The sequence below is a fragment of the Acipenser ruthenus genome, chromosome 6 (assembly GCF_902713425.1).
Source record: "Acipenser ruthenus chromosome 6, fAciRut3.2 maternal haplotype, whole genome shotgun sequence".
Classification (NCBI taxonomy): domain Eukaryota; kingdom Metazoa; phylum Chordata; class Actinopteri; order Acipenseriformes; family Acipenseridae; genus Acipenser; species Acipenser ruthenus.
In genome coordinates this window covers 12,660,514-12,683,625 of record NC_081194.1, presented here as the reverse complement: position 1 = coordinate 12,683,625, position 23,112 = coordinate 12,660,514, and the positions used below count along the sequence as shown (strand labels likewise).

Genomic DNA, 23,112 nt, shown 5'->3' with positions numbered 1-23,112 from the left:
TTTACAAAGAACAGCCCATACCAGAATGCCACTTCTCACTTCCAGGTACTGTTCAGTTTACCCTATGGTCAGGTCAGTCCCAAGGAGGTAACGTAATTTGAACCCAGAAATTCAATAGGAAATAATGTAAACGTTATGATGGTATTACATTTGGTTTCACGCCACCTTAACACTTATCAATCTGTGCAAGTATAATATACTACATGTTTCTGATAAATTAATCGAACATGAAGCTAATGCGTTCATACTATACTATACCGATGGGACATACCTTGTGGTTATCTATCAGATTCAGTACAAGGTCTATATCTCCATGCACTGGCTGGTCTTCAGCAAGCTGGGGCTCTACCTTGTACAACCAATCAATGAGAGCCTGGAGAGCATCTGTGAAGTGTCCTGAAAACAGCAGAGCTTCCTCCAGTTTATTTTGCCTAAAAACACAAGTCAAATTAGTCACCGGAGCGAGTTCAAACCAGTAGGTAAAGTACTTGTGAATGACTTGACTGTAAGTTGTAAGATGCTATGAACAAGCATGCTGCTATATTACACATTACAACATGAAACACATTTGCTATATTTTGGTCCTAAAATCATACATTATTAGGTTACATTTTACAGGGGATTTATTAATACTTTTGCTATCAATTTGGTCTTTGAAGTCCTGTGTATGTACCTTTCCACAGATTTACCACAGACTGTGTCCCATTTGTCTCTCAGTTCACTGAGCATGTCGTCCAGTTTCTGGTTGTCGTCTTTCAGAGAGGATTTTTCCTTCAAAGAGCGCCCAGTTCTGATTGCAGTGTCATACACTGAGTGTTTGCCTCCAAGGGCTTTCTGAAAGTCCTGCATTCCCAAGCAGAAAATAATATACCGTGGGACAGGTTATAAGGCAGGTTATTTTAATTTTCCAGATCTAAGCGTTACAAAACTATGGTTCTTATACTGCAAATTTCACATAATGCTTAAAACATATTCAAATGTGATCAGTCTTGTGAGACATTGCATTAGGAGAAATTCAGTTTGCTGCTTGTAGTGTGAACATATATTTTAAATAGTGACTAAGATAATGGCCAAGCAGAAAACATGGAATTTATTGAAATGATAAATAGCTGAGGCAACCACTGTAAATGATAATAAAACTAGATAAACAAAGGGATACTTGCCTCTTGTTTGCAAAATATCTTCTTGGCAACTTGTTTGTATTGTAGTGATGCGGACGCATTTAAATGTATTACCTTATGCTGTGCCAGTTGCATCTTAATCTTGTCTGGGTCATTTGCGATTTCCTGCTCAGAATCCAGGGACTTTTCTGATTCCTCGAGCCACTCCATTAGTTTGCTCCAGGCTTCATGGAACTATTAAAATGGAATAAAACGGAAAACTTGGAATTTGCACAAAAAAGCTAGAATCCCCTCATACATTTTAATGATTGTGACAAACTAAAAGCTAAACAAATGAACTCCACTTGAGAAGGGAGTACTGGCGTAAGTGATTTTACCAATGATGACTGACCATCTATCAGCATCTCACTGTAATTATGCAGTCTAATAGTTCTGTTATTATGTAAATAAAGTAGCATTCTGATAATACTACACACTCCAGTCAGTCAAAGTACAGAAATCATATTCTTGTTGAATTGTACGTGCAGCGACTGAATTGTAATTGTGTAATACATATTTAATTGGAAAGACATTCGAATCATGAAATCATTGCAATCTCCAATTACCTGCTTGGCACGTTTCCTTGCATCATCTAGAGCTCGTCCCCTCTCCACTGATCGTTGGACCACCTTCTCCCAGCGGCTCTGCACACTGATCAGCAGGTTCTTAATGAGGACAACATCCTGCTTCTGACTGAAATATTTCAAGTGGGTTCCAGTTTTGTCCAGCTCTATTATCTGCTCTCTGTGGGAATTTACCTCAGTGACAAAGACCTTCAAATAAAATGAGAAGCAAACCAAAGTTATCTTACAGCTTGAAGGAATTCTACCCCTAAAAAGTATATATATATATATATATATATATATATATATATATATATATATATATAGTATATATACATTTTACGGCCAATGTCCCAAACTTGGCCAATGACGTCAATGCCTAGTCAATGCTGTCATCGTGTTGATTTTAACACTAGCTCTGTGTTGTTGGGTCTATTAATATTGAATACATTTGGTTGAATACAGCTATATTGTATAAAGTATAAAACACTCCTACACACTGTACTTTGCCAAATCTCACTTTTATTATTTAAAATAAAAGATTTTGTCAGAGCATTATTTGGTTGAATAAAGCAATACGGTTTTTTAAAAATTTTAGGTCGTAGTAATACGATTTTTTCAACAATGACCAACTACTACTGGGCAATGCTGTTATTTAGGTCTTTATAACAACATTGACCGACAAAATTGGGCAATGACGTCAATGCCCAGTCAATGCTGTCATTGGCCGCTGCTCTTGGGCACTGACAACAATGCCCGGCCATTGATGTCATTGGCTGACTTCGGACATTGGCCGTAACATTATATATATATATATATATATATATATATATATATATATATATATATATATATATATATAATTTTGTAAAATGGGTCTTTTAAATACTCTATCCTGATTGGTCAAAGCAGGTCACATGGGGGCGTGACTATTCCCCATGGGTTGTAACTTCTTTTCAAAAAGGGGCAAATCACTTGTAGATATCCATACACCACAAGAATTTTGAAAAAAAAAACGGTAGCCATACTTAAATTTATATTATTTTCACACAAGCTGTTTATTTTACACGCGCTGTTTAAAAGTAATTTTATTAAGAGTAAAACAGGTTTAAAAGGCACTGCATATCAACAGGACACTCACTATCTCCAGCTCTGCCCCACTCATTGTTCGCTGTATTTATCATATATCTCTTCATAGTAGTGCATACTGATAAATCATCTCCTGATCACTCGTTTTATCACCAAACTCCTCAATAATGCTATCCAAATCATTATTTTATTACTATAACATCTCAAAAAGCAAATGTCCGTGATTTTCTTTGAGCGTAGATGCGGAAGGAGCTTGTTTGCCTATGTCCGTGTTATGTCTGTGGTGAAGGGACTATGCGTATTGCTCAGATCCACCTCCGTTTTTTTATTTTTTTTTCTGCTTCTCTCGGCTTCTATCGGCCTCTCTCGGCCACTGAAAGCTTTTCTCTGCTTTTTCCGGAGAAAAAACGACTAGGGACCTGTGCTTGACGTGGGACCGGAAAGGAAAAATTGTAATGCCAGACCTGGTCCGACATAGGACCGCAAAGGGTGCAATGACTAATGTGATTTATGTGAATTTTGATCTTTTGGGAAACCAAATTCTAGATGAGATTTTGGATGAGTCTGAATCGGACACCAACAATTCAAGTGGTGAAAAAAAATTAAAAATCAAGCACGACTACTAGGCATGTTGAACTTACTAAAGCACAGCTTCTGGACACAGAAAAAGAAAAGGAAGAAAAAAATACACAAACGGGTGTCCTATGTGACTGGCTAAAACAAAAATCATTAAATATTGATTTCAAAGTAATTCCTCTGCCTGATCTAAATAATTTGCTAGGGGAGTTTTATGCCACTGTGCGTATCTCAGAGGGACAGGAGTATTCAGTCTCAAGCTAAGTGACCCTACAAGCCTGTCTTAACCGGTTTTTTTAAACATTCCAGCCACAAACCGCAAAGTGAATTTGATAAGTGACCGAGTATTTCAAAATGCAAACAACATCTTTGTTGCCACTGTGAAGCGGTACCGCAAATCTGGCATGGATACCTCCTGTCACTACCCCCGGATCTCAAAGGAAAAATTAAAAACCACCCCAGCACTGTCACCTGACACTGCCGCAGAGAAAGGTTGGGTTTGATGTGCAACTAAATATGGCCAGACGTGGCAAAGAAGGTCTGCATGATTTAAAAGTATGAATCAAGGTGGTCATTTTTAGGTTGACAGAAAAAAGTGTCATAAAAACTATTAAACTTATGTGGTTAACAGCTGTTCACATCACCATTTGCAAAACACCAAATTCAAAATCCGCAAATCACTATTGAGGTTTTCAATGTACTACCATCAGCATCAAAAGTTGAAATCCTTATCTACCTTATGTTCATCAATCTGAAACAAGATGTTGTCCAGGATAAGGCTTGCTGGTGTGGCCATTGTTAGAGTCTGCTCAGCCTGGGTCAGCCAGTTGATGAAGTCTTGAAGGGAGTTATGGAACTCTGTGGCCAAGGTCAGGGCTTCCTCTAGTTTAACCTACAGATGCAATCAAAGCAAAACTAGTTTGTCCTGGAAGAAACATTCATAGACCAAAGATAACATTTTAAATATATATATATATATATATGCTTGCTACTTTTCGATATTAATCGGTAAAGCTTGCTACACGTTGAATTCCTAAAAAATATGAGTTAGACTGAAATAAATTTATATACGATAAACGTTGCTAAAACCACTCACTGTTTTTTTATTTTCTTACCAAAAATAATCATTTAGAAATCCTCTCTAGTTTGTGTAGTTTTTATACTTGCTGTCTGTCCCGTCTCCCTTACGCTCTAAATGGCTGGGGGTCACTGTCAGTCATCTCAGTGGTCCGTTAGTACTGTAGTTTCACCATGTTCTCACAGATCTCGTTGACCGAATAACTGCAAGTTCTGTTGCATACTGAATATGATAAAGGGGTTTCGCTAAATGAGACGTTTCTCAATGGTGTTTTTTTTTTTTAAAGCATAAAGGTCGATTTCACCAATTCTCTGCTTGAGTTGATAAAAAAAAAAGATAAAAAAACGGTAAATTTTTTCTAAAATAAATGTTGATATTAATCGTCGATTTGGCAAAAAAATTTTAATCGAATAGTAGCAAGCCTCTATATATATATATATATATATATATATATATATTAGAGACAACACGGGTACTCGAAAACCCGGGTAAAACCCGGGTTAAATTACCAGACGTTACCCGGGTCTCTTTTTTTTTACCCAGGTTTCAACTGATTAATTTGAGAATTTAAAGATAATGTAGAAAATATGACAATGCAGTTGTAAGCGCGGGTCTCTGGTCAGCGTAATAGACAATGTTAAACACACTTTTGAATTAACTGACAGGATATCAATATTTTACAGAAAATAACACAGCAAGCGGCAAGCACACCTCAATAATGATAACTGGGGCGACTATTCTAAGGAACTAAATCGAAAACAAAACAACATAACAGGGCTCTACAATGCGACTAATTTGGTCCCATATGCGACTACAAATTTGCTTGTGCGAACTTAAATTAACGTATATTCTAATTTAGGCACACATGTGCCATTAGAAACATCTAAAAACTACAAATCCCATACCCCACCAATTTCACTGATTTATCTTGTTTCCAGACAATTTGAAAACTTGTCAAACCAAGATGAGGAAAATAACAAATTATTTTCATGTGATTGGAGAAGTTTAAAAAGAAAACTGTGATGACCAAAATTCCACATCAGGGTCTTTACAAGAAATGAGCAATGAAGGTATATTATTATTATTATTGTTATTCTTCTTATTATTATTATTTATTTATTTATTTATTTATTTATTTACTTTTTTTTGCAGTCATGCTACAATTTCCATGAAACATTCCCTAAGGGGTTTAGTGGTTTAGCAGTAGTGTGCATACCTTTCTTTCAGTCATTTTTGTTTGCACAGATTCCCATTTTTCTTTCAAGTTCCTTAGGTCCTGCTCTGTATTGTTATCATGTCCCTCTGGGCAGATAGTGATCAGCTGATGTCCTTTCTGCATCAGTCTGATGTACAGCTCTTCCTTTGCTTCAAAAACATTCATCAGTTCCTAAGAACAGAAAACACAGATTCTTAACAATTCAGATTTTAGATGCATACATATACCAACACTTGGGACTTGGACCTTTACAAGGCAACTATTTAATACAGATTTATTTTATACAATATACAAAAAACAAGATTTTAAACTAGAAGATACATTTTAATACTATGGGCCAGAGTTACTAAACTTTTGGAGGGGATACAAAACTGTTGATGTTATCATTACTAATAAGGAACAAGTAGGATTTACAGAGGAATTATTACATTGTGAGTTGAGTTGTGGACTACTTTTTTAATAATAAATAATTTCCCCTATGAAGAAAGATCTGTCCCATTTTGTTTCATTAATGTGTATGTCTGTTGTCTATTATTAAATGGAATAGAATACAAAAGCTTTAAATACAAGCATCCACTGTAGCTGTAATTGTATATTTCACTTTTAAAATCTTTAATAACTGGTATATAAACTTTTGTATGTCTTTAATTTAGCTTAAAAAAGATAACTGTAAAACAAGTTCACAATGTCATTTACTTTTCACACTTCTATGATGTGAATATTGGTATCCATGGTCTTTACATGTCTACCATCTGTATCCAACCTTTGTTATCATACAATACATACCAGATGGCTATTAAGCTGCTCTCTGGCCGTTTCTGGTAAACCTCCAACAGCCTGTGATGCCAACAGCTGACGTTCAGTGTCTTTAAGCCACTTGTGCAAATCTTCAATCTCGCCATGGAAACCCTGGGCCTAACGAGCACAATAAAATAACAGTTAATTAAAACCAAGGGACAGACTGGGGTCTTTCCTACACATCTGTGTATATAATTAGGTGTCACTGAAACTCACAGATCTTTATACTTTTTTTTTTTTTTAATAAGCAAACTTCATTTCTTATGTTGCAAAACATTATTGGATTTGTTATAAGGCTTTCAAAATTGTGATGAAATTTAAACACTGTTTTAGACTTTGGAATCTAATAGTATTAATAGTTTCATCCTGTGCAATGCATCCAATAAATTCCAAGGACATGATGCAATATTTTACATTGTCTAGTTTTTCCATTATGAAATACATTATTAAAAACATATCATTATCATAATAACTATTAGTTCATCTGGGACAAATCATTAATCTAAGTCAAACAGGTAATTTTTCCAATTTGAGTCCTTTTAAACGATATGCAGCCCAGATGTTAATTGACATCCTGATTTTTTTAATACTGTAGACTTATGTTTAAGACAGTTATTGTATATGATTTTACAGGCTCTGATTTTACCTATGCACTCTTTTTTTTTTTTTTTTTTAGATACCAGAACCAAACTAGAAACAATAAATTGTTGTTTCTATAGTAATTGTAATTCCCACTGGGCTGCTTAAAAAAAGAACGGATGAGATAATATATAACTTGCAGCTATAAGAGTTATTTTGATCTCTACCTGGAGCAGAGCGCTTTCCAGATGTTGCCGCCTCTGTGCTGTTTTTTCCAGGACGGTCTTCCACCGCTGATTCAAGTTTTCCAGCTTGCTCTGGAGGCTACTAGCTTCCTCCCCTGCACTGGACTCAATCATGTCATTTCCTGCTTTCTCAACAGCTTCCACTGTGGTTTTGTGGGCTAGCACATCATTTTGGAGCACCTAAGACATACACAAAATAAATGTTATTAAAAACAATTGCTAAGGGGGTTTAATGCCCAAGCCTTTCATCTCTGGAAGTCTGGATGCGAATGGAACTAGTACTAAGTGAAATGAGTTTTGCGGTCCACGTCACAAAAATTGCAATTCTATACTACCAAATCTGTGTATCAAGGTGTTTATACAATAGCCCTGTTTTTAATATGCCTGGGTATGGAGTTTTCTTGTTTATTGGGTCTATGTAGTTAAGGACTCGATTGAACATGTTTGATACAAACTGCCTTGCTACCACAAATACAGGAGAAGCAACAATTATAGTATGCTAAAATACGTCCAACCCAATGGAACATCCATATCTACTGGCATATCCATAGAACGGAAGCAATTTTTGTTTAGGAAACACAAGTTACTGCCTCATTGAACATGTTGTGAAGTACACGATTTGAAATAAAACTTAATTTAACTCAAATACTGTTAAAATGACCAGTATTTCATGGAAGATGTTTATGTTAAACGGATACACTTTTTGAGAAATGTATAAATTGTCTACATTTGTGGCTCATGACTCCAAGTTGGATAAACTGGTGCGTGCGTGTGTGTGTGTGTATCTTTGTGTCAGAGTGCGTGATGCACTGAATTGAACATTTTGGATTGTTAACACTGATTGCTAATGCTGGCAAACTGCAAGGATTTGATGGAACTTGTCAGACAAATATTTCCTGTTTGTTAAACTCTGGCTTTATTGGATAGCAATCAAATTAATAATTACCCTGGATCAACTGCAGTAAATTATAATTAATCGCAGTGAACTATTATAGCATAATTTAAATCTGTCATGGTTTAGATCATTAAATAGATCCCCATGTACAGTATTTATCTTGTACTGTACAAAAATAAAACAATCACTCCCCCACCCCCACCCCCCAAAAAAAAGCATGACAAGCTATAACAACGCAAGAAAACACTTGAAAGGCCTACGTGATGCTTGGCGAGTTCAATTTCAATAGCTTTTGGGTCTCCTCCTGCTTTCTTCTGTTCTTTCAGTGAGTCTTCTGTGTGTGTCAGCCACGTCAGCAGCTCATCCAAGGCATGCTGGAACTGCCCCAGAGCCAGAAGGGCTCCCTCCAGTTTGTGCTACAAAGACAGGAAGACGGTTACTGGTTTATGGACTGGACCAGGGATGTAACCCCAGTGTGCTACAAATGTTCTAACAATTTGCTATCAACCCAAGATAGCAAAAAACTATTTTTCCAGGTTTATATTTTTATTAGCTTTATGAGTAACATGTTCAAGTGAATCCCAATATATAATTTAATAGACCATCTTCCGGCACCTCCTCAAGACTCACCTCTTCAGACAGCACCTGTAGAACTCCTCTTTTTTCCCTCTGGACACTTATCACTGTTCCTTAAATGCACTTTACTTGCTCTTATCTGCTCCCTATTTTACTGCATTTAATCCTGTACTCTAGAGTACTGTAATCTGTCAAGTGTTATTTAATCTGTAGTATTTTGTATTTAATTATATCCTGATGTAATTATCACTGACACTTATCTGCTCCGTTATTGAATCGTATTTTGTCATTTACTTGTACTTGCTAGAACCAAAGTCATTGTATTTTATCTTGCTCTTAATTGTATTAATACTTGTACTGTGATTCTTGAAATGTATTTTTGTTTACGACTGTCGCCCTGGATAAGGGTGTCTGCTAAGAAATAAATAATAATAATAATAATAATAATAATAATAATAATAATAATAATAATAATAATAATAATAGGAGTAACAATTTTCTTTTAAGAATATTAGTTTTTTAATTGCCCAACTATTATATTCTATATTTCTGAACATAAACCAATACCAAATTTCTGTGCATTTTATAACGTCAAGAAATATAATTATCTTGCTTTTCGGATAAATCAAGGTTGTAACTGCATACAGCTATACGAAATGTGTTTAAATAACCCAGACCTTCAAATAGTTCATTTAAATGATGTGCGCTTTAATGAAAAAACTTATGATAGCTTTTCTGAAGTCAGAAGTCATAAGGAATTAACTCCACAGGTCTACCTTCCATCTCTAAGGGTTATATAATACTGACAATATAGACTGCATATCCTTTAAACCATGGAGGCATGATCAACGTCCTATCCTTTGCAGGACTTTTATTGTGCATGTTATTTTTCTTTTGCTTTTCAGGTTTACCTGTCTGTTGATAATCTTCTGATCAAGACTGTCCCACAGCATTCTGAGCTCAGTTAACGGTTCCGTAATGGGATGTCTGTCCATTTCTTCAACAACTTTCTTCAATAGCATCTCTGCCTGCTGGTTGAGCCTCTCCATCTCTATCTGTAGTTGGTAGGCTTCCAACTTGAATTCCTGTTGTACAGATGGTAAACAACATTGGTAGAACTATCTTCAATAAAGGCCAATTGCTGTCAACCTGACAAAGTTACTTAAAAATTCTTCTATCATTGGTCAAAAATAGATATAGGAGATTATACATAAAATCTTGCCTACATAATTACTTAAATGTAACTTATATAAACTACATTATATTGCCTACCTTATAACAGATTGACATACTTTTACTGTGCAAATTAAACAAGGGACATATGTTATAATTGGCATTTCCTATAGGCAGCCCACGTTATTTTGAAAAATACTGTCACCTTCGGGGTGATACTTAGTAAACATAGTGTCTTCAAATATAAGGGTCAATGCATTACATTCTCTTATTTTCCTCTTGCTGCTCACAATAATATTTATTAACATGTATTTATGTACCTTCAGTTCCCCTATTTGTAGCTTGACAGTCTCTAGGTCAGTGCCAACAGGTGACATTGAATCAAGTTTACTCTCCACAATATCCACCCAGTCAAACAATCCCTGTAATCAAAACAAAAACAGATGTTAGTCACAAAATGCATGTTTTACCATCATCACAAAGAGCTCAATATAGGCGTCACTAAAATGTGAGGAAGCAATAATGGAAATCAATCTAATAATCTGGTGTGTAGATTTCTGGCAGTTGCAATTGTCCCCACTTGTTCAGCAACACACCTGGAAGACCAACTCGCACTGGGTTTGGATGCCCATTTTAATTGTCGCCAGACATCACTATTACAACTACCTGTTATTCTATATAAAGGACGTTTGTAATTGTCTGTAACACATAACGACTGGAATTCTAGAGAACTGAAACTTACTTTTGTGTCTTCAACCATTCTTAACATAAAGAAAGAAACAATAACTCACAACAAGAGAATGTCATTTTTTCATCTTTGTTCTAACTCGGAATCATAAACTATCAGCCTTAAAGCATACTAGGAAATCTTTTTTTTCCTTTTCATAAATAACTTTGTTTAACATTAGCAAGGATTAAGAAACTGATATCTCTAGGAAATAAAATTAAACAACCAACAATTATGAGCTTGTATAAATAAACAAAGTGAGATATATAAAGAAACAAATGAGGCATCTTGTTAGTAATATTCCTTATACGGTTATCATTTTGCTCAGTTTCTAGTTGAGAAACTAGTATTGTAATCTACCTGCTTGTAAAAGGACCCATATACAGACTGTCACCATTATAACCACTGCTTGTTAGGTCATTTCAATTAAGAGACATTGTAAAGATCTAATTTTATTAGGACAAGTGGTCGTATTGAGTCTTGTATCTTCATAAACAGTACCTGCAATCCATCCTGAAACTGAACTGCAGACTGCATAGCCTCCTCTAGTCTTTCCACTCTCTCCTTCCAGCTCTTGTTCAGGTTGTCCCAGGCAGAATTCAGCTGGAAAACATAACAGATTGGTTGGCTTCCAAACATGAATGCACACCAAACAGGTGCATCTTTTTGAGCGGGAAAATAAAATGTCTGTGTTATGCAGGTTTAGGTACAAGCACCTGAATGCTACCCAGTACATATAATACTTTATTCAAACACAAACATATCAATTACAGCAATAATAGTCTCCACATTGGGCATTGTCTCACAGTAGAAAGTTGACATTTGCGTTCAGCTTGGGAAATTAACTAGCAGGTAATGCCCAATAGACAATTAATTCCATCAGGTATTATTGCCTACATGAAGAATTACCAAGGTTTTTAGATTGGGGTGATGATATAAAATAATCCAGATCAGAATGAATTTAGTACAGGCTACTGCAGACTATACTCAACCGGCTCAAAATGTGTATTTCACAGCCCTGGAGGTCATTTATTGATCTCAATTAATTAAACAAACTACATGTTTAATAATTGTCTTTGACAACTTGCCACTTCCTTATCATCAATGTATTAGGCCATCATTCACAGTGTCACTACCTCATCTATGCTCTTCTTGATTACAGGCTTGTCAGGCTCGCCGCAGACAGCCATCAATTCATCCCCGAGATTCTGAACCATATCAAGCTCTTCCTGCAGTCCATCTGTTTCTTCTTTAAAGCTCTGGAAAGAAAAGACACACCATTACCGTGTTTTAAGAAACATATTGTAATAAGTTAAATGAATGATCTGTTACCTATCAATTACCTGTTTAGTGTCAGGGCTTGGGTTAGGGATGGGATACACTATAGCACTATAGTACAACTAAATATTTCATAGAACTGAAGATATTTCATCTACAGAATAACATTTCTGTGGGTAGTATGCTGCAATACACAAATATTATTGGTTAAGCCTAGTTCACATCCACATTCTACTTCCTGTACACTCATTCCATACACATTTGTGAACAACTACCCATCTATTTTCATATCTTTAAGTGGTCTTTATCGTTTATTTCTGGTGTGCTACAGCCCTGTCTTCTTTGGGTTAATGGGCCATATTTCATATTAATAAACGGATTAGAACTGGAATTTGTGCTCAAGACTGATGAGTGTCCACTAACCTCTACAGACTCCTGCTGCTGTTTCACCACAGAAGGGTCGGTCCCAGGTTCCTCCAAGTCTCGCAGGAGATCCTGTGTGTCCTTGATGGTGACTATGAGCGCACAGTGGTCAAACCAGAATTTCTCAGCCAGATCCATCACATCCAAGAGCTTAGCTTCTCTTTCTTCAAGCAAGGCCTGGATATCTTCCCAGATGAACACCATGTGGTCTAACTTGTCTTGCACAGCTAAATGAAGAAAATGAATAGATTAGGTCCAGCCTTTCAGTCTTGGGTCTTGAGGCTTTGCTGCATTGGGTGTTGGTTTTATGCTGTGGACTAAAGCATAACTACAAGCACCCCCCAAATATATATATATATATATATATATATATATATATATATATATATATATATATATATTCAATTTGCCAGCTAAGAGAATATTATTAGGTATAAAAAGGGTTAAAAAAAAAAAAAAAAAAAAGGTAAGGAACCAAATAATATATTACTGAGTTTTAAAACAGAATACAACTAAGTCAACTTGTATAAAAAAGATGAAAATGACAATGAACAAAAATAATATATATATATTGCATTTTAAATGCTTCAAAAACATGTGGCAGATTAAAAGATACCTTTAGCAGATATATCTTTGTCAGCCCCCTCAGAGCGTGCAATCATCTCCTCCCCGCGTTGTTTCAGAGTTTCATATCCAGGCTGGAGCTTCTCCAGATCTACAGACACATTCTTATTCTCGCTGATCTGCTCTCTGATCTTCTCCACCTCCACAGAGATGGAAGGAGGCTGCCTCAAGCGCTCCACTATCCGCCCCAAAGTCTCCATCATTGGATCCATCTTGTCATGGAACTACAGAAGAGCAGATTGTTTGTTATGTGTTTGAAACAATATGACACAGCAGCACAAAACATTATTTCCCAGTGCACATTTCGATGCAATAAATGCTCATTTTGTATTCCATGCGACATGACTTCACGCAATTTGGCCAACTTGAACGCCAATGCCATACATCTTCAAATGAATGACGTTGATCTCAGTTAGTTATAAGTAGTGTTCCGCGTTTGCGGTTTATTCTGAATTTTAAAGAAATATTACAGGATTTTTTTTTTTTTTTTAACTGATTTATACTGATTTATACCCGATTTTTGTCTATTATTCAATATTTTTCCAGTACTATTTTCTAGGAAATACACAATATTTTGATTAAAATGCTGTTTTATTTTGACTCTGTAATTGTAATAAGCAGACCTACACTGTATCCTAGGATACAGCAGAAGTTTAGATGTCAGAGGATCAAATAACGTTCAAACGTGGTTCTCTGTCACTTCACAAACACACTTCACTTCACAGTATCACCTGATTATGTTGGCCAATCAAAGTCTGATTATTGTGGCAATTGCTGGGTGTGGTAACTACTAGCTTGATCAAAAACTAAATTGAAATACTTGCACAAAAATATAATATTTTTATTGGATGAGGAATGGGGAGAAAATCAGTTTATGAATATTAAAAAAAAAAAAACATGAATGTGTCAAAGAACACAAAAAGCAAAAATAGCAGAAGTGGGTCAGGTGAGGCAGAGGATGCATAGCACTGCAAATACTGCTGCATTGAGGTACATGTTCACACTGACAATAAAAGAACACACTGAAAAAAAAGCGACACATTAAACTAAAACAATAAAGTGAACTGAGACACACGCAATCCATTTATGAAGCTTTTACACACGCTTTAATAAAAGAACGCAGATTGACTGTGTGACTTTGTCAGAGCGCTGTGCTTTGCTGGACAGCCACTGTTTCTTGCAGAGAGGTATGTATTGCTGACTTCGTGCGACTGTCTGTCCATCAGCTAAAACACTGCCTAAAGCCGACAATCTTAATTGTAAATATTTGACAGAAAACGGTGATGCTTTAGTTGGTAAACTTATATGGAACGCATTGATGGAAATGTCCAGTGTGACTTTTGATGCGTCTCCCGATGGCTTGCACCACCCAGTTCTGTCAATTTTCTCTTCTTTTTATGATTTCAAGGCGAATAAACCTGGTTTGTTTTGTGCTGATGTCATGTGCATATCTTCTGTAGATACTATTTCTGTCAGCACAGCGATTGCCCAAACGTTCGCAAAGTACCAGGTAACTTGGAAAAATGTGGAAAAATACGCACTGCAATTTTCTGCACAGTTTGTCTGCCTTCTCTCCCGCCTCCCCTAAGACTTCCACTAACAACATCTCCCAGAATACAATGTCTTCAGTTACTAGAAAGTGTACACAAGAAAAACTAACCTAACAAACATTATCCAATCTCTGGTTAGCCCTGTTGTCTTTGCAGCCAATCACATTAAGAATAAGAAAAAATCGAGGCTACACAGGTTAAAGAGTAGACACCCCTGTCCAGCTACAAATCTAACTTGAGTCATCATCAGAGGCAACCGCTAAAAAAAGGTGCCTATACTATTAAACAAACAATTTTATAACGTATGAATGTATTTCCTTATTGCATTTATCTGTATGGCTTTAATTCAAGTTTTAACATGTTCACTGAGTGTAATGAATGTAAGTAATGAAAATATAAGTAACGTTTGCAGTCAGTGTGGTACCTCGAAAAAAATGCGCTGAGCCGATAAAGAACCTTAGTAGAACACACGCGTGGTTGTACAGTAGTTCAAAGTAACATTGCAGTTAAAATGGAAGGCTCTTTTTTAATGCCTACCCTATTACCAATAAAGATTGTACAGTATTTAAATCGAGATTACTCTTGACTTCAAGGTAATGTTGCATTTTACCCCCTGAAAATACATTTTACTCTCTCAGTGCAAGTTGCTCCCAGACCCATAACCTTATCTGGAGCACCGACTACAGCTTTACTCTAAAACACACACTTTCCCCCTGCCATGCCTGTTACCTGCTCAAGCCACCATTTCTGTATATTCTTAGGCTTGTATATTCTACATTAAAGCAACAGCAACCATATATGTCTAACCCAGGAAAGGAGGCGGAAAAATTAAAAATACTTCAAGTACGAGTCTAATATTTGATTGAGCATTACTGTTTTTACTGGCTTTTGAAAAGTCCTTTACAAAATGTGTTAATACCAAGGTTCCCCACAATAAGTTTGTTTACCTTTACTCCTGCCTGGGTAGTTTAAGAAATCTAGCAGTAACTAAGAACTACAAAGCAAGCAAGATGATATTGTGACAGGGAGAGAAGGAAGCTGAGCTGCAAGTCTACCTCAGGGGCTGGGTAAGGTTGGTGGTACGCCTTCTCCGAGATGGGCCAACTTGATGGTGGGACAAAACCGAAAGTCGGCCATCTTGGGGAAAGGGTGTAGCTGTATGACTGCGGAACAACTCCATTGTGATAAGCTGTGGTGCGGACGGCGATTGGAGAGAGCGTGGCGCTGCACTGATTACGGGGAGGGGTTTTGCAGTACAAAGAGAATGCAGCTACGTACGCTGAATGCTAATGCAGCCGGAACGGTGCCGTGTTGTTTTGCTTACTGTTACAGAGGAGGACTGACAGGAGCTGAAGCCGCAGAGCCAGCACGCACGCAATTCACTTTCCCCTGCACATCACCAGCACTGTACTCTGCACTTGGAGCCCGGGTGGATTACAGTACTTGAAAACTGTGTTCATTTTGTGTTTCAGCTGTTTACTTTGGGACTGCAACCCTGTTTGTGTGCATCCCTCGTACCACTGCTGGTCGAGGGGTCGAAATGTAATTAAAAAGCCCTTATTTGGAACTGGATTGTTTTGACTGGACATTCACTCCTTCCATACAGATACATAACACCTACAAGCAGTAAGTAAGAAAGGTGGATTGGGGAAAGCCATGCCTTGGGCCTCACCTCATTAACCTGGTTGATACATGTTATGTTGTTAAAAAAAAAGTGAAACTAGCCAAGTAATGGGATAAGAAAATATTTAACAAAAGAAGCATAAAGAAAGAAAAAATGAAAAATAAATAATTATTAATAAAGCCCTGCAAAATGTATATAAAATAATTATAACTGTTAGCATAACTGCAAAAATTAAGCATGAAACAGCAGTTGAGGTAAAATGTATGTCTAATGATTAATTGAGAGATGGCTAATGAATACAAAAACACAGACAGCTAAAATTAGAATTGAATAAATAAATCATGGACGATAAAAAAAAACAAAAAACATAATTTTACACTTGGAGGGTATCGTATACCACACTAAAAAACATGCATTGTGTGTGTACCTTGAATTTTTTCATTCACTTAAATCAAAATGTGTACAGTATCTGCTGATTTAAATAGATCTTGTGAGTGAAGACCATACCTGGGTTGACTTAGAAATGGCTTCATCCAACGCTACTGCTCGCTGTTTAACATCTTCTTTTATCTGCATGTAAAGCTTGTCAGTCACTGTGTATTTTTCCTGGATGGAAAGGCCTTCAGCAGGGCTTAGCTCCAACAACTGGGGCCCGGTCTTGTTCATCTTGTCGATATGAGGCTTGTGTTCTGCAATCAGCTCACGCATTTGCTGTAACAAACATCACGTCTATCAGTACATTTACAAAAAAAATTACATAAAAATGAAACTCCAGAATGCATTGTGTTTTTACTCTTAATGTACATGTTTATACTGTAACTACAGGCATAACATGATTAACATGTTACTTATTATTTATACTTATATTTATATTATTATAATGGTCTTATTATTTATATGTATTATATTTACTGTATTTATAATTATTAGGACAAACACACGTTATCCACTTCTACACAAACTATATACTATAATATTGTATATATTAACACTACGATTGTTATTAGACCTTTGAACAACTCTTATTCATTGTCTACATAAGGCTTGCACATTTGAACTACTTCATTAAGTACTTTTTGAACTAACAGATCTTTTGTAACTCAGGCACATCTTCTATAATAACCTGGACCTCTTCCATTATGAACCAGTGGAAGATAATCTAATTAAAAAAAATATATACAATTTGCAGGCCTCCTATGAGATGATGTAATCTTTCTGCTTTTGATCTTTCTAGTTATACAGCTCATAACAAATTGACAGTTAATTACACTTCACTGATGTGGAGTTCTAAAGAGATTACGTCCTCTGCATCCTGATTATGGACCATAACGTTAAATGTATAGGCCAAAATACTGTCAGAAAAAGAATGTCATTTTGATTCATAAGAAATGTCTGACTTGGCCAGAATGCTTTAACTGTTTCTTTGTTGTGAAACTGCTAAAGATCCTGAATACTGTATGGCATTAACCTTTACATTTAAGTAAACAATGAATAAGGTAGTATTGTCATCATTAATAAACTGTCTCTTGGATTAAGGATATTCAAGGAAACAAAGGTTTTTTTACTTCCTTAGCTTTAATGAAATAACTCTGATTAATGAGGTGGCGATCTGATACATTCTACCATAAGTAACAGCTGTAAGTGAACTAGAAATGGTAGTTGTTCTGAACAAAAACTAAGCACCCTGAAGTGCATAACTTGAATGACATATGTGATTGAATGGTTTGTAAACACTGTATCACTGATATAACCAATCACTCGACAACACTGGTAACATAACTCAACTGAAAGAATCATAGAACACAGCTATGCACGTCTTATCTGTAGCATCGATATGTCCTGAGCTTAAAACAATGTGACTGTGAAACAGTTAATTTTTACTGCTGTAATGAAACTTAACTGAGAAAATCATTGTGCCTGAGCATACAATCCTGTTTTCTCAAAATGTGATGTATTTAGCCCAAATAGTTCCTGTCTATTAGACTCTTACCCTCAATTCTTCTTGCTGCTGTTTCAAAGTTTCATATTCAATGGCAGGAGCAGGAAGCTGGGAGACCACACTCCTCATTTCCTGCAGCCAGGGCCACAGCTCATCATAGGTCTCCCAGAACTGACTGGCCAATGACTGAGCTCGCTCAAGCTGTAGACATCTCTCGGCATTAATATGGCTGACAACATCATATTTCTCCAGAAGAGTTTGAACTTTATCCTGAAATATAACATTAAATGCAAACAATTTGAGACGGACATCATAGCAAATACAGGGGGTTTAATAGGATTAGTACTGGTCAGCCAGCGGCGATGACTTTATTAACTCAATTGTAGTCATTATATAACACTGGAGGCCTTGTAATAGTTTACCATTAGAATACATGTCCTATTAATTATTTTTCAAAAACTTCTTTTAAACAGCAAGAACAAAGCATGAAACAGCTTTAAGCAGCTGTTTTTGATTTGCAATGCTGAAATTGAAGCAGCATTGGTATCAGAGACATTTTCAGTATGAATGGTACTAAATATCCTGAATGTTCATTTCACCTGTAGGGATTTTTTCTCCTCTTCATCGCTGCTGCTGATTATTGCCTCCCCAGTTTTCACAATTTCATCGATGGCATCCTTATGTCTTAAAATGTCAATAGAAAATGCCTAGAAATAGATATAAATTTGCTTGTAATTAGTAATTAAAACAAATGGACACAATAGCAAATGTACCTGTATTAACTGATGATGTATCTACTACAATTGTTTAAGATAAACAATAATACTATTACTTGTAACCAGGGTGGGACCAATCACTTTGTATGCTGGTGGCCATTTGGCCACTAGCTTTCAAAACCTGGTGGTCAAATTAACTTTTATGGTGGCCAACATTTTCAACTGGGGACAATATGAGGAGACGTATATTTTGCACACACATTTTTTATTATCTTTAAATTGTGGGAGGGGAACTATATACAATGGTTGTGCCAGAGAAGTAACTTAATAACATTCCAGGGAACTATATACATTACATTCCAGGGATCTAAATACATTACATTCCAGGAAACTATATACATTACATTCCAGGGAATGATATACATTACATTCCAGGGAACTATATACATTACATTCCAGGGAATGATATACATTACATTCCAGGGAACTATATTCATTACATTCCAGGGAACGATATACATTACATTCCAGGGAACTATGTACATAAATGCCAGGGAACTATGTACATAAAATGTCAGGAAATAGAACTATAGTAATTAAATGGCAGAGAAGATAACTATATAAAATTCCAGGGAAGTGAACACATCTTTATTTTTAAGTTAGTGTCATAGACAAGCTGGCTAAAATACTAACACTCATAGATTTGACTGTTGCTTCAGTTTCTTTAACATTTTATTTAGGGTAAGTAAGAGATATTTTGAGAATTTTCTTATTTTTATTTCCCGTGCCGTCGAGAAGTCAGGGAAACTCAATGGCCTGCAGAACTGCAGCACTCCTGCACTGAGAATTTTTTCAAAGCTGTTTAGTTTTTTAAACCCCCCTCTCTGTGCCGTAAGGCAACACAGACATCTCAACACTGCCTTTGTCACTTCTTCTTGTTGGTTTTAAAGTTTTTTCGTTTTTTAATTTTCTTTAAGTTCGCAACAACTGTCTCTTCCGAACTGCAGACAATGCAGAATGAATGGCTGGTGCACGTTATTATGGTAACAAGAAAAGGGGGCTGGTTCTGCAAAAGGATTGGCTCTGCGAGACCAACAGGGTGGTGCAGATTCTGACAGTTAAGCAGAAAGCTTTTATTTCAGAACTGAAGTTCTGTTATATAACTGTAAATGCTTAGCGACTTTACGGTAAAATCTACTGGCCATATTAAAATTGGAGGTCACATCTGGCGACCTGATTTGAACCACCCTGCTTGTAACTTCCTGTTGTAAACCCATGTGCATTACCTTTTGAACTTGTAACTGAGCTACAGTCTGGTCTTGCTCAAGTCTGATAGCTCCAAGTGATGCCAGTTTCTTTTCTGCATCAGTTAGCCACTCAACCTCTGCCTCAGCTGCATGTTCAAACTGCACAACGAAATACCGTGACAGAGATTAGTACAGCATACTGAACATACATTTGTACTTTAAATGTATACTTTTTCGTTTCAGATTTTAAGATGGATAAACTATTTTATAAATTAAATATCTTATCATTTTGAAAATTATTGACAAGTTTGTTTTTCAATTGGCCTATACCTTATCCTCTTGGGAAGGAGGGAGAGAGAGAGAGAGAGAGAGAGAGAGAGAGAGAGAGAGAGAGAGAGAGAGAGATAGACAGAGAGCGAGAGATAGACAGAGAGAAACATTAGCATTAGGGCTGGTAAATAATGTATAAAACCAAATAACAAATAACGCAGATGGTTCTAACAATTTAAGAATTATCTTTGGTCCAGCATCCAGCTGTCTGCAATGCGACAACAATAGCCCATGTTGCACATTTACATTCAGTTCAGAAGCCCTCTTTGTTACAGACAGAAAGTTAAATAAGCTGCAATTACATTTCCAGCTTTTCCATTAAACATGATTAATAAATCATTTACAACCCCCTGTAGGACAGGTTGTGCTTTACCTGCTGAGATCTCCGAATGGCAGCATCTATTTCTTCCACATGCTGCAAGATGGAGTCAGTCACAAGTCTGTACCTCTCATTGTCTTCACACACCAGTTTGTCCAGTCCCTCCCTTGCTCTCCAGGGCACCAGCTCCAGCAGAGCGCTGCTTACCTCATTGAGAGTGTCCACCAACCCCTTGTGCCCCTTTGCATCTTTCAGGAGCTCCTGAAACAGTAGAGCTTCATTAGGCCATGGACTCACAGTACAACCATTTTTTTTTTTTTTTTTGTAATTCAACTTAACAATAACAATTGTCAGTGCTTGAACAATAGAAAACCTTACTTTTTGTCTCTCTTGCACTTGGGTCAGCTGTTCTCCTGTAGGGACCTGAACTTCATAAGCAGCTACTTCTGCTTCAATGTAATCAAGCCAACTGCACAGCTCTTCGTGATTTTGCTGCAGTTTGGTAGCAAGTGTTAGAGCTTGATTGAGCAACTTTGAAACATCTGTGCTCATTGAATTGATTTCTGCATATCTGGCTTTGATACCATCCAATTTTTCTTGAATGATAACAACTTCATCACCTGAAAAAAGTGAGTTATATGAGCAATGCAACCATCTCAACTAACATAGTTTCTGAAACTTTTCTAGGAACTTATATTTTCCATAGTTACTTGGGTGATAGATGGGAGTCAGGCAAGTAACTGAATAATTATGCTTAGACACAAATGCAGTAGCAGAATGTTTGCTAGGGAGAGTTTTTATTTGTGTACACCACAGGGGTAATGACACTGAGCTGAAACACTTTGTAAGTTACTGTACTACAAGCTCTGTTGAATAATATGCATGGGATGTATTTTTCTGTAGTTCCTGGTTGACTGATAACTCAAGAGTATGTGAGTAGAAAAATAGGAAAATAATTGAGAATGTGTCGATAAGGTTGCAGTACACATACTTAAGAGTCTGTTTGCTCTAAATTTCACATCTACAGTGGCACACTTTAATCTATCTATACCACAATGCATACTGTTTTATTTATTAATGCTGTGAATTTGCAGTTTTACCAATTCCCATAGTACCTGTTGTTTGTTTCAGAAGTTCCAAGCCATTTTGAATAGCCAGGTCAACATTCTGTTTCCTGAGCACAATGTCCTCATGAAGAGCCTACATAAAAACAGAAAACTTAGCATCTTCCATGACATTTCTAATAATTTAGTTAATAGTGAAACTTAAAAAAAAACATTAAAATCAATTGTAATGGATGGAGAAGATAAACTTAAAAAACAAAAATGGGATAACTATAAAAAAAATTAACAAATACCAGTTGCTCATAATGCTGTTTATGAAGTGCATCAGTGTTGTGGTCCTGGACTGCCACATTGCTCAGTTTATCATGTACTTCATTTAACCAATTCATTAGTTCAACTTCATCTTCGCCAAAGAGCCGGGCATTAGAGAGGGCCTGATGCAGCATGGCTGCTTTCCTGCTACATCTCTCCTGGACATCAATGATGTGAGTCTGTATTGAATCCAGCTTGCCCTGCACCAATTCCTTGTCATCCATGGAACTCATTGTCTTAAGTGCCTGACCAAGGCTAATAGCTTGATGTAAGTTCTTACTGTGACCCATAATATCATCTTTTAAGGCCTACACAGGGCAAACGGAAAAACAGAAGAAAAAAAAGCAACATACAGAAATGATAAATAATAAGAAGAAAATAACTAAAACATGTCAAAACAAGTGCAGAAATAACAAAAAAATGATAAACGAATGGAAAACTGTAAAAATAATATTTGAAATTAAGTTGAAAAATGTGATAGAAATGAGAAACCTGATGACTATATCACACTCCTAGAGCCAAAATGGGCACAGCCTCAACATTGCTGTTTACCTTGTGCTGTGAAATTTGCTGCTCTAATTTCTTAGTCTGGGTTCCAATGGGTTCTGAGTTTGCCAGTCTTTTTTCAGTGGCAGAAAGCCACTCTGCCAAGGGCTCCAGTGTTTCATGGAACTGCTGTGCTACCACTAGGATGCTTTCCAGCTGTCGGTGCCTTTAAAAGTGCCAAGAGGAAACACAAGTGTGGCATGATTAATGTGAAAAATAATTAGCCATAGCCAAACACGCTAGCACTATGAAATTATTTTTTGTCTGGACACCTAGAGACACAACAGATGTATGCAATTTTGTAAATCACATTTTACCAGATCAGAAATCATTTAACATCAAATATAGAGATAAATGACATTATCAAAATCAATGTCAAAGTTATTCAAGCACTTTACAATAGCTTGTGAAACAGTGTTGTAATTAACAGCCTGTAAGTAAAGTGCATCTGCAAGGACAGCTTTC

At 36.4% G+C, this 23,112-nt stretch overlaps 1 protein-coding gene across 26 annotated transcripts in view; it reads right to left on the bottom strand.

The window, feature by feature from the left end:
• LOC117410837 (dystonin) overlaps positions 1-23,112 on the bottom strand; it is a 187,527-nt gene that overhangs the window by 16,184 nt on the left and 148,231 nt on the right. For 23 of the 26 annotated variants that reach the window (XM_034017703.3, XM_034017698.3, XM_034017701.3 and 20 more), the window contains 24 exons: positions 22,654-22,813; positions 22,083-22,409; positions 21,841-21,925; positions 21,104-21,345; positions 20,780-20,986; positions 20,116-20,235; positions 18,713-18,820; positions 18,165-18,383; positions 16,682-16,885; positions 12,993-13,224; positions 12,377-12,603; positions 11,812-11,934; positions 11,177-11,278; positions 10,269-10,370; positions 9,687-9,860; positions 8,460-8,615; positions 7,287-7,484; positions 6,469-6,597; positions 5,683-5,853; positions 4,125-4,280; positions 1,727-1,933; positions 1,236-1,355; positions 674-843; positions 272-431 (listed from right to left, as the gene is read on the bottom strand). In XM_034017703.3, coding sequence (XP_033873594.3) covers positions 272-431; positions 674-843; positions 1,236-1,355; positions 1,727-1,933; positions 4,125-4,280; positions 5,683-5,853; positions 6,469-6,597; positions 7,287-7,484; positions 8,460-8,615; positions 9,687-9,860; positions 10,269-10,370; positions 11,177-11,278; positions 11,812-11,934; positions 12,377-12,603; positions 12,993-13,224; positions 16,682-16,885; positions 18,165-18,383; positions 18,713-18,820; positions 20,116-20,235; positions 20,780-20,986; positions 21,104-21,345; positions 21,841-21,925; positions 22,083-22,409; positions 22,654-22,813 — 4,099 coding nt within the window. The remainder of the gene's footprint in view (positions 1-271; positions 432-673; positions 844-1,235; positions 1,356-1,726; positions 1,934-4,124; positions 4,281-5,682; positions 5,854-6,468; positions 6,598-7,286; positions 7,485-8,459; positions 8,616-9,686; positions 9,861-10,268; positions 10,371-11,176; positions 11,279-11,811; positions 11,935-12,376; positions 12,604-12,992; positions 13,225-16,681; positions 16,886-18,164; positions 18,384-18,712; positions 18,821-20,115; positions 20,236-20,779; positions 20,987-21,103; positions 21,346-21,840; positions 21,926-22,082; positions 22,410-22,653; positions 22,814-23,112) is intronic. The other 3 variants (XM_034017708.3, XM_034017712.3, XM_034017717.3) reach the window with 1 other exon arrangement.